General features: G+C 37.6%; 1 protein-coding gene across 1 annotated transcript; it reads right to left on the minus strand.

The window, feature by feature from the left end:
- Positions 1-2,006: 2,006 nt before the first annotated feature.
- Positions 2,007-5,089, minus strand: LOC136230950 (uncharacterized). The gene has a single exon (XM_066020167.1). It carries the CDS (start codon positions 5,000-5,002, stop codon positions 2,273-2,275), a length of 2,730 nt encoding a protein of 909 aa, XP_065876239.1. The 5' UTR covers positions 5,003-5,089; the 3' UTR covers positions 2,007-2,272.
- Positions 5,090-12,899: the final 7,810 nt, after the last annotated feature.

The following is a 12,899-nucleotide window of genomic DNA, read 5'->3' on the forward strand; positions in this document are numbered from 1 at the left end:
ATCAATTTGAAGTTTAAATATATAATGGATAAATATAGTTTAAAATAACTTGAAATACGTCAACATATTTTATACCATGAAACATTTTTAACTATATATTATAAGCTACTTATCAATCCCTAAGTCTCACATATTGAATTGATTATAGTCAATATTTTCAATGAGAATTTGGCTTGATACAAAATTAACTTTTTGTGAACTTGTGATATTGTTCAAACTTAAGTGATTTTAGGTGTAATTTACCCTTTGCGGGTACCATTAGGAAATATTATCTATATCTGCTTATAAATTCGCTTTTATGGAGTGGAGGGGGACAGTTTACGCCTCAGTTGAAAGTGGGCATAAACTGCTCGTTTTTCCTTCCCCGCGAGTATAGCATGATGAGCCCAAGTTACGGCAGCTCCGGATGAAAGGAGAATAAGGGTAAATTTATGTGTTTAAGGGAAATGGCTCGGCTATCCCACCTAGCCGAGCCAGAAAAAAAAGGGGGAATCGGCCCAAAAATTGGATAGGGGTCAAGACGCATTCGGGCGCCGGCGGCTGACTCAAGTGCCCCCCGAACCGCGCGAAATGGTCACCTATTACACAGCTCACTAACTCTGCCTGGGGTGGGGGGGTACTATCAATTTGTGCCTAATTGCTCCACATATAGTCCCCCTAACCACATTTTCTAAACGAATCAGGGGTCCTTTCCTGGGGCTAATACTTCTATTGTTGATGTCTCTACTTGAACATACATATTTCATGTTTAACTTGTTTAGACTAGACTCACATAAATTTAGTTGACCTTGAGATTTATATCAAAAACTCAAGCTCGACTCGGTCCGCACTTATATTGTATCATATCACTTGTTTGCTAGAAACCAAATACTAATTCATTACACCAAATCACCTAATTCAAACAATAAAGAAAAAACATGTAAGCAACCAACAAAAAAGAAGAAACAACATCAAGGAAGCCTCATTATGCACCAAAATAAGGGCAACAGTAGATTCATTGGTCCAACAGTTATCTCTGAATATTCAAACAATAGATTATGTTCTGTTTCATTTTCAGTTTCATTTCTGTTTTCTGGCTATGTTTTGAAGATTATGTTTTTGAAATAACGTTCCACAGCATCCATTTCCATTTCTAGCTAAATTATCATACTAGAATCTAAGAGGTGTCAAAATGGATCATAACCCATTTATTGATCCGTTTAATCCATCATTAAACAGGCTAGGGTCGACACATTTATGAACTACATCAGTAACTTAAGATAAAAGACTTCAACTACTCATAATTTGAGACCCCTAATATCTATTGACCAAATATCAAACAACTATGCTAAGATCACTTTGAATCACTGAACTGCTTCACAGCTCAGTAAATTACCAAGTGCAAAATCTAGTTAGCATGAACTCATTGATAAATAGATGAAGCTGACATAAACCATAGTCAAATGAGCAATTTCGGACACAATAACACAAATTTATAGCACGATAACGACACCCCAACCCGAATTGTCACTCCTAATCAAATGAACACATATCATTTTCATTAACAGTAGAAGACGGCAACCATTATTATGTAGCTTTGACATCAGTGTTATGATCTTGAGTTTCAAGAGGTTGAAATAGTTATGGCTATTTTCACAACCTCTAGCCTTGCATCAACCACAGTGTTTCACATTTCAGCATTTTGGAAATTTGTACGAAACATTTCGGATCATATTTCCGTAACTAAAGAATATTGAAAACTCATTTCCTAAGATGTAATGTGTTGTTAGAAGTAGATCAATGTTCATCACAAGTTCAATAAATCCCTAATATTATCTAGACCGTCTTCTACAAGCTTTCAAAAGGAAAAAATCTCTGTTTTCCCTTTATTATTCACACATTTCCACATGTTCTTGTTTCCTATATTTTTAGGAGCATCGTTTCTCGGTGTCCATTTCCATTTCAGTTACCGAATAACAAAAATTCAGCCCAACTCTACAGCAAATAGATCTAAAAACACCAAGAAAAACATGAAAAGAGCTGCTTATATTTGTTATGAACAGAAAGACTACAAGCATGATTGCCCTTTGTCATCTAGCTTAAAAACACAATTAGATTAGGAAAAAAAGCATGAAAGACCTAAACAACAGTTCAAATTCACATCTAGAATTCGACATCAAAATTCAGAAATTTCCATCTAATTTCGCTTAAAACATAAAGCTGCATCAGTTAAATTAGCTATAAGAGCAGCCATTTACCAAAAAAAAATTCTTAGAAACTAAAAAAAGTACCTCTAAACAGATTGCTGAGTAACTTGTTCTTCTTCGGATGGAGCACATTCTGTCTTCTCTTGTTCTTCGGATGGAGCACATTCTGTCATCTCTTGTTCTTCAGTTGGAGCACATTCTGTCATCTCTTGTTCTTCAGATGGAGCACATTCTTTCATCTCTTGTTCTTCGGATGGAGCACATTCTTTCATCTCTTGTTCTTCGGATGGAGCACATTCTTTCATCTCTTGTTCTTCGGATGGAGCACATTTTGACATCTCTTGTTCTTCCGATGGAGCACATTTTGTCATCTCTTGTTCTTCAGATGGAGCACATTTTGACATCTCTTGTTCTTCGGATGGAGCACATTTTGTCATCTCTTGTTCTTCAAATGGAGCACATTCGGACATCTCTGCAGCTTTTTTATGTTTTGCAATTCCTTCCTTCAAGAGATTAACTTCCTTTTCGACATTTCGCAGCCTGTCACACACTCCCTCAACATAACTTTCCAATTGTTCAAATTTAGGCATAAAATGTGCTTCAAATTCCTTAATCTTCTTTATATTCAACAAACATTCCTGCCTCTTTTCTTCCTCCTGTTTCAAACGCAGCTTCTCCAATTCACTCGTGCTCAAAACAAGGCCCCCGGACCCTGTATCCTTGTAAAGTGGTTCTTCAGACAAAGGGCATTTCTTTCTGTACTCTGCAAATGCTTTAGTTGTCTCCTTCAAAGCTTTTCTATACCCCTCTAAGAGATTTCCCATCATGTGTAGTTCGTGTTCGAGTCTACCAGTCTCCACTTGTCTTCTCCGTTGCTCCTCCATCTTCGCCTTGTACAAATTATGAGCCACATTATTCCGATGATCTAACTCGCTAAGCAACATTTGATGTTGCATACTCAAGTTTTGATACTCCTGCTCTTTCGCATCATAGGACATCCGAGCTTTTGCCATTACATGTTGCATTTGATCCATATACATATCGAATTCGGATGCTGACTTCAAATTATCCCAATGTCCATCACTTCTCATTCTCTTGTTGCCACCATTAAGTGAATGATTGTGCATATCATTCTCAAGATGCCCAATTGCTCTCTTGCTTCCGTTGCCATTGTTGAAAGGAGAAGATCCACCAGGCATCGCAGTTTGTCCTGTCTCGACCCTTGATGTAAGAAACTCAACTGAGGACACGTTATGGCGACTCTGCATCCCTGAACTAAAAGGATTTTCTGAAGCTTCGATGGCTGCTATAAGACTCTCAGAATTCGCAACATCATTTGGTGAAATACCAAAAACCATTTCTCCCTCTTCCTCTTCCTCTTCTTCTGCTTCTTGGTATTCACCTTCTTGTCCCTCCTCTTCTTCTTCCTCTTCTTCTCCTTCTTCTTCCTGTTTTCTCTCCTCACATTCCACAAGACCAACTTCACTGAAATTACAGGGCTGCAGAAAATGCCCATCCATGGTGGTATTCTGCCATTGTCCTTGTTCATCATCCTCCTCCTTACTTTCCTCAAAATCCATAGCATCATTATAGTCACCGACTGATTGCTCCTTCTCCTTCTCCTTCGTAATACAATCATCTTTCACCTTCTCCTTCGTCTCAGTTGTACCATCATCACCATCATCGTTCACCTTCTCCTGCTCCTTACTCTCCATTATACCATCATCTTTCACCGCATTATCAGATCCACCAAGACTCAATTCAATGTTATGCTCCTCCAACTCTGTTCCTCTAGGCTGTTCCTCACTTGTTTTTACAACTTCTTCTTCTTCCTCCTCATCCTCCTTAATATCAATCTCCATTTTCACATTCTCTTGTTCCTTCAAGATATCTTCCCTCTGTGATTTTATCAAAAGCTGCAAATGAGAAGCGTAATAACAATTTCCTAATTCGGGGTTTGCCAACTCCTTTTCCACCATTATCCAAATCAACTTGGCGAAATCCACCTTGTCAAAGTTCCCTTCTCTAATCATGTTCATAGTGTTGTGTATTTCATCAGGCATCAACCATGGATCTTCTTCCTGTAACAATAGGAAAGTTGAAACAAATTCCTCAATAAAACTTACAGATTCTTCACTCTCCTTCACTTCCATGGCATTATCCATCTTTTCTTTCTTCACCGGAAGGCACAATGCCCTAGCTAAATCAGGGCGACTGACCTTGATCCGAACCTCATTGACTTTGCTTGCACGAACTTGAGGGCTAAAACTAGCAATCAATTGCAGAATGAGATCGCGATGGAGTTTAAAATCAAAATCCAGGTGCGCGAAGTCCCATAATCCAAGTCGTCTAAGGACAGCTTCATGCGAGGACAAATCGAGGGTTCTGACGGGCACGAAAGGAACGGGTTTCAGCGTTCCGGCAAGAATTTCGAGCTTTTGCTGAGACTTTTTCTCCTGGGCAAAGTTTCGCTTCATGCGTCTTCTGCCACCGCCACCACCACCACCACCGCCGAAGCCGCGGCGAGCGAAGGTGAGAGTGGTAGGGGATGAGATGTGAGAATCGGAGATTGTTGGAGATACAACGGTAATTTCTTCACGGTCGCCTTGATTTGGATCGCCAGCTGGTGGGGTTTTCGGGTTAGGTTCATCTGCATCAGGAATTTCTAGGGTTTGGGTTTTAGGGGATTGGGGATTTTGGGATTGTGGAGGGGTTTGATCTTCTTTCTGCTGTTTTTCTCCATCTTCAGTAGTCAATATAGGGACTTCGTCGGGAAAGGTATGATCTTTTTTCTCAGAATTGATCGGAGAGTTCATCTTCGCTCTCCGATTTCGGCAACGACGAAGGCGGTGTATTTGAAGTGAAACGTCTCTTCTACTTCCACTCCACGGGCCCTACATGTATGAACGGGGAAGCCAAAAAGCCGGGTAGAAAATGCATATTTTGAACTTCAATTTTTTTTAGTAAATTACACTTGTGCCACTTGAATTTTACCTTCTACTTCTGGCCACGGGTCCGAGTACTCGCCTCGCCGGCCTGCCCCGGGCCGTGTTCCTTGGTCGGGCTTGTACAATGAAATTTGATTTTAGGTCCAGACCGGTTCAGACCCATTAAAACTCCGCATATTTTTTTTAACGAACTTGAGATTTATAAAAATAGTATGGAGCGGTCCAGTCTGACCTATATATTAATATTAAATAATAAATTTATATATTTATATATTAAATATAAATTTTATTTTTTATTATTAGAAATTATATATATATATATATATATATATATATATATAAATAAGTGAGTTTATATGTGTTGGCTTGATATTTGAGTTTTAAGCACGAACACACACTGATCTAAACCCGTCTAAATTAATAGGGCTATATTGAACTTGGACTAAGTATTTTTATATAAAAGTCCGACCGGCTTGAGCCCAGCCCAACCTGACCATGGATACGTCTATTATCATCTAAATTTCATTTTGTCCAAAAAAAATATCCGAACTAAAATTTGACTCGATAACATATGATTGATTAATGATATGCTAATTCGCCATATCATCGCTTTAACCCCTTTAAAAACTTAGAAAATGTTCTCACTTCACATATAAAGTCTTTTTCACCTTTCGAATTTTTCTCCATTTCACTCTCTCTCATGTTCTTATAATGTCTTCTCAGACATTCTTTTTTTTTTTTGTCTTCTCTAATTTTATCCCTAAAATTAAAAAACCTAAACCTAAAAATATAAATCAAAACCAAAACAAAAATACAAAAAAAAAAATACAAATATTCTACTGTGAGAAGAAAGGAAAACGTACTAACCTAGATCATGAACCAAACTTGTTGGGTGATTTTGGAATTTCGTGTCTTTTTTCTTTCAATGCAGAAACAAATCATAATCTATGGCCAAGATCTTATTAGAGATGTCGAAGTCAACTACGAAGAAAACGAGATTATGAGTGATTGAGATAAATTGTGATGTTGATGGTGGAACCATTGCTAAAAACGACGTTGTTAGTAACTGCTCGAAGATTGATGAAGGTCGATAAAGAAAATAATTTTAACGGAGGTTGATAAAAAAAAACTAAGAGAGATCAAGTGAATGAGATTGTGAGAAGATAAATTGGTTTAGAGGAAAAGTAAAGTCCTTTATGAATTTACAATCAAATCAACTCACAAAATTAGAGATCGAGTTAATAGAGAATCAATTTTAAAAAACGAAAAATATAATTGGCAAAGAATAATGAAAATGGAAATGGAAATGAAAAGTTAGGAATGAGAAGAAGATGTAAAATAGATATTTTTGTCATGCTTGGATGTTTTCGTGCTTTTATATGATTTGTATATGGCATATAACTATGAGTATACATGATTTAAAATGATTTCTACTAGATTTAGAAATGAATTAGGAAGAAGGTTCTAATTGAGATAAAGTCAAATCCGCGCTGGTAGAATATTTTATCCCATTAATGTGTTATGTCGGACGTCTTGTATCAAGCATCCGATCTTTCATGTCATTTGTATGATCTCCAATTCACATTTGGACATCTGTTTCTAGTTGAGAAGTCAAACCCGTTGGTGAAATGTTTTATCCATTAATATGTTATGTTAGAGTTCTTATATTAAGAATCAGGTTTTTCATGTCACTTGGAGGACCTCCAATTCACATTTGGACATGTGTATTGTGATCCAGTATCTAGTTGAGATAAAGTCAACCCCGCTAGTGAAATGTTTTATCCATTAATGTGTTATGTTGGGGTTCTTGTATTAAGTATCAGGTCTTTCATGTCCTTTGGGGGAACCTCCAATTCATATATTTGGACATGTGTATTGTGATCCGGCTTCTAATTGAGATAAAGTCAAATCCGCTGGTGAAATGTTTTATACATTAATGTGTTATGTTGGAGTTCTTATATTAAGCACCTGTTTTTTCATGTCACTTGGAGGACCTCATTCATATTTGGACATGTGTATTGTGACACCGCTTAATTACAATTTGTAATTAGGGACCTTTTTAAAGGCGATGAAGGAGAAGACGCGTGAACGAGATCGGTCGGCGGAGAGGGCTGGTCTGGGCGGTGCGGGCGACCGTTTTCCATCGGATAGGGTGGATCGGATCGCTGGTGAGGGGAGCGGAGCGGATCTGGGGTCGGTAAGGGGAAGGAGGGGGAGCATGGGAGAGTTTCGGGAAATAGGTGGATGGGTGATGGTGAGCCGGGATTTGGGGATGGGATCCGGTGTGAGAATCAGGGGAGAGGCGAGGATCCGGGGATTGGGTATCGAGGTAGGAGGGTGGCAGGCGGTGCGGGTGCCGTTAAGCCAGGGGTGATTAGTGTAGGCGGGGGGGAGCAATGTTAGGATTGGTGGCGAGGCGCCTGGCCTGGAGAGCGCTTCGGCCGTCCAGGGGGCGAGTGAGGCCTTGGTGAGGGGCGTTGGCACTCCTACGATTGAGCGCGGGATGACTGTCTAGAAGGGGGGGCTGGCAGTCCAGGAGCGTGGATTGGCAGTCCAGGAGGGCGGACCGGCAGTCCAGGAACGCGGACTGGCAGTCCAGGGGATGGCTGTTCACAATGATTCCATGCCCAATTCGAGTGTGGGTCCTAGGACATTTGTTGATGCTGTAAACAAAAAATCTAATGAGTAAAGCTTGGGGAAAAACTCCTGGAGAGACACAGTGATGGGGATGGTCGAGGAAGAACCCGTGTTAGATGAAGAAATTGTAGAGGATGATTCTGACGAGGTCTATTCTGACTCCAATATTGAGGATGAAGAACATGAGGACCCATTATGTCCTGTGATTAGGCTTTCCTCGGCAGATAAACACGCCCTCAGGTCTAAATGGAAGTTAGCTTTAATAGTTACTGTGCTTGGGAAAAGAATTAGTTTTAATTACTTCGCTCAGAGAATTCAGGCGCAGTGGGATAAAAAAGGGAAAGTAACCATTACTGACTTAGAGAATGACTATTATGTCATCAAATTTACCAGGGCGGAGGATTTTAATGCTGTTATTAATGGGGGCCCTTATATTATCTCTAATCATGTTCTGACTTTAAGGCCATGGGTCCCTAATTTTAATCCTCATGACTGTTCAGTTAATAGGATTCTAACTTGGGTAAGATTCACGGGCTTACCTATTGAATATTATAATGAAAGCTTTCTTAATAAAGTTGGTGGTCTTGTTGGGAAAGTTCACCATGTGGATAAAACCACCATTGGGACAGTGAGAGGTAAGTTTGCCAGGGTCTGTATCGATATTGATCTAGCTAAGCCTCTTTTGTCTAAATTATGTGTTCAGAATACGGTTTACTATATTGAATATGAAGGCATTCATAATATTTGCTATGAGTGTGGTATGTTTGGCCATACTTATGAAGGGTGTCCAAAGAAAGAGAAGTTGGTCGAAGAGGCTATGGTGGCTGATAAAGAAAGAGAAGAGGGGATTCAAGGTGCAGGGAGGAACTTTGGCCCCTGGATGTTAGCTAAAAGGTCGGTTAGACGTAGGACTCGGGCAACTGTTGTTCAGAAACATCCTCCTGACATTAGCAAGGAGATGAATTTGTAGGAAAATAGACAAGCCTAGACGCAGCGGAATTATAAAATTTTATCTATTTTATCTATTTCCCTTTTCCAAGATCTGTTAATTGTTATTTCATATAAAGAGGAATAGAACGAAATACCTTTATGACGATCTATCTACCGTTGCAAACGAAGTGCCCACAACTTCAAAAGAATAGAATCTGTCAATGAATCTGCCCCCTACCCGAACAGACCTTCCAGGCCTCCGAATGAAAATCCCAACGGTGAAAACAATGAAGAATATGTCTAGAAGCTCCTGTCCAAAAATCGTGACGATCCGACGGTTCAATCTCCGGGAATCCGCGAAAATATGAACTGACCTGATGTAGGAGGAGCAAAACGAATTTCTCCTTTTGTTTGTCTTTTCTTTTTTCATGAGAACAACAAAACAAACAACACAGAAAAGAATAACTAATTAGTAATCAACCTTAATAATAGCAATCGCAATGATTGCCTCTAACAGAAATCGATACAAGATCAAAGAGAGAGTAAGAAATAATGTAGATTAGCCGAGACGAAGACGTAACGGTTCCTCCTCCTTTTTTATTGTGTTGGTCGAATTTATGGTGTTAGGGAGTCTATTTATAGAATTCTCTCAACCCTAATCCCAGTTGTGTTAGGTAATTAAATAATTGGAATCTTATTCGGAATAGGATTCCTAATTAGATAATTAAATAAATATTTTACTATTATCTAAATAATAACTAATTATATCTAGATAATTATTATTAATCAAATTAAGAATTAATTAATGTTAGGGATAATTAATTAGAGTTTCAATCACATAAAAACTTCTAATTGATATTATCAGATAATCTTTTAATTTAATTCATAATCATAATCAAATTATAATTATTAATCAAATTGATTTATCCCTAATTAATATGTAAATTTCGGCCCATATATAGTGTCTCACTAATTACACTTTCGTCCTCCGATTCCAAGTCACATATGCGACCCATTAGGTTCTTTATTGCCACTAGCCGTATATATCCTTTGAAATTATTCATCACGATTAATTTCAACATATATATAACGGAATACCGTCGCGAGATGTTACTAGCAGAACCTATGATATTCCCCCAGAGCAATTAAGAAGTCAGGTTGATAACTGATGTTAACCTTTCTGCATTAGGTACAGTATAATACGATCCTTCATCAACTATATCCTGTCGGTCAATTCCTTATAACCATGGAACGTGTCAAGGTTACATATAACGAAGAGTCCGGTTTTACTTGTACAGGTTGAATTTACTCTGAAAGATAAGTTAAGTGAAATGTTCATTTCTACTCTTAACTCTATCACCTTGCAAGGATTTCAGTCAATTCACCACAAACGGCCATTTGGATATATCTCCCACTTATCGGGAGTGACGAATGCTCAATCTGACATTAACTATTCTGCAATTACTTTGTGTGATACCCAACCCTGCTCTCACACACCCCAGGCTCTCACCTGTTGGATCGTGCTCGCACAGAATCAAAGTATCAGACTCCATAATCCAGAATCACTAATTAACGAATGTTTGAGTCTGAGGATTAGTTATACCTACTAATATCAATGAGATGAACAGTTGACACATTAGATAAATCAATCCATTCTGTTATCTCAAGTCGGGTCCCAATCCTAATGAACTCCTTCATCGGATCTATGTAACTGTCTAGATATCTGAATATCTAAAGCTTGTGAGATCAGCTTTCTGTCTCGATAGAAAACACTATTACATGCAAGTCTCAACAGTAATATGCCAACCCCTATAACATATTACTTGACTTGGGTTTACTTTAAATCTATTGGTCTGTTATAAAGTACAGTCTCACTTCATGCTTGTATGAACACTTTATAACTACTTAAATAAACTTAGGGTTACTTTCTTTATGAAAGATTTGTGCCTTTATATATAGTTAAATTTTAATGCTATATATCTGATTAAACAAATGATTAAATAAACAATTTATTCATTAATATTTATATCCTAAAACAATTGTCTATAGGACATAAACCCCAACATTCTCCCACTTGGACTAAAGCCAATTTTTTCTGAAACATTCCCATAAGCGTTCATATGACGATCATGAACCTTTTGGGGTAAGGCATTCTTTTAAATGGATCTATAAGATTGTGCCTTGGTGGGCACTCTTTTAATTCTCACATCTACTCTTGTTGTTATCTCTCGGAAGAGATGGTAACGACTGAGGTAGTGTTTGGACGTATTATGAGACTGCGGGCCCTTAGCAAGAGCAACAGCCCTATTGTTAATATCATTAACAATGTCAGGTTCCACGCCTAGTTCATTAATGAACTTGCATTCCAAACTTCCTTTTAGCTGCTTCCGAAGCTGCCACATATATATACTCTGATTTAATTTACTGGCTCGGTCACGATTTCCTGCTCGACACTATTCCAGCTAATCGTACCTCTTTCAAAATAAACTTGTATTCCGTAAGATCATCTTTATCTGTTTGATGACTTATATATAAAAGTCTCCAACTTTCAAATTTCATCTCCATATACCCGGAACATATCTTCAGTCATTTTAAGTACTTAAGAATGTTCTTGACAACAATCCAGTGACCATCACTCGGATTGACCTATAATCGATTTTGTCATGTTTAAAGCAAAAGTAATGTTAGGTCTAGTACAAAACGCTTTGAGCACTTTGTCAATGTGTTTAGACTGTTGGGGTTTAGTGTCCTATAGACAATTGTTCTAGGATACAAACTTAATGTAAATGAATTGTTCTTTATATCATTTGTTTAATGAGATATATGTTTTATAACTATATAAAGACAATCCCTTTTAAGCACTAAATAAAGTCTAATAAAAGGAAATCCGTAAGTTTATTTAAAGTGATTATAAAGTGTTCATACAAGCATGAAGTGAGACAAAACTTTATAGTAAACTGATAAACTTAAAACCACCCCAAGTCAAGTGATATGTTTGGGATTGACATATCACTGTTGAGACTTGTATGTAACAATGTCTTCTGTCCGACAGAAAGCTGATCTCACAAGCTTCATATATACAGATATCTGGACAGTTACATAGATCCGATGAAACGTTGTTCATTAGGATTGGGGATCCGATTTGAGATAACAGGATGGGTAGATTCATCCTTGTCACCTGTTCATCTCATTGGTATTAATAGGTATAACTAATCCTCAGACTCAAAGGAATATTAATTGGTATTCTGGATTACGGAATGTGATGCTTTGACTCTGGTGTAACACGATCCTTAACAGAGATGACTCTGGGGTGTGAACAGTAGACGTTGGGTATCACAGGAAGTAATTGCGGAGTCGTTATATATTGGATTGAGCATTTATCACTCCCGATAAATGGGAGATACATCCATGGATCGCTTATGGAAGACTCGACTCTAAATCCTTGCAAGGTGATAGCTTAATAGTAAGAAATACAGATTTCACTTAACCTATCTTTTTGAGTTGACTCGGCCTGTACAAGTAAAACGAATGTCTCGCTATATGTGACTTGACATCACCCATAGTCATAAGATTCAGTTCAAGGATGTAGTTGATAAAGGATCGAATTATACTCTAACTAATACGAAAAGGTTAACGACAGAATCAACCTGTCTTCTTATAGCTCTGAGGGAATGATTACGGACTTGCTAATCACATACTCTGTACATCATTCCGTTATGCAAAGATTAAATATAATTCTTTGAAAATTAATTTAATAACGTTGCATACGGCTAGAAGCAATAAGAACCTAATGGATCACACATAAGACTTGGAACCTAAAAGAGAGATAGATGTTAATTAATTGATAGAAACCCAATTGAGCCCAATAAGGCCCATGGACATAAGGGGGTCGAAATTCATGTAGTGATATACATGAATGATTAATTTGATTTTGTTAATCCTAATTAGATTAGGAATATGAATTAAATTAATTAAGAGATAATTAAATTAGGAGTTTTAATTAGATTAATATACTCCTATTATTATCCAATAAGGTTATTATTATTATCCTTAATATATTAGATATATAGTGAAATAATAATTAGGAATTCTATTCCGAATGGAATTCCTATTCAGTAACCTAATTCTATCTAACTAGGGATTAGATACAAGAGATTATAAATACCCCTTCCCTTGAGATTTTCGAAATCCAAGCAAG

This window comes from Euphorbia lathyris, chromosome 5, assembly GCF_963576675.1.
Source record: "Euphorbia lathyris chromosome 5, ddEupLath1.1, whole genome shotgun sequence".
NCBI lineage: Eukaryota > Viridiplantae > Streptophyta > Magnoliopsida > Malpighiales > Euphorbiaceae > Euphorbia > Euphorbia lathyris.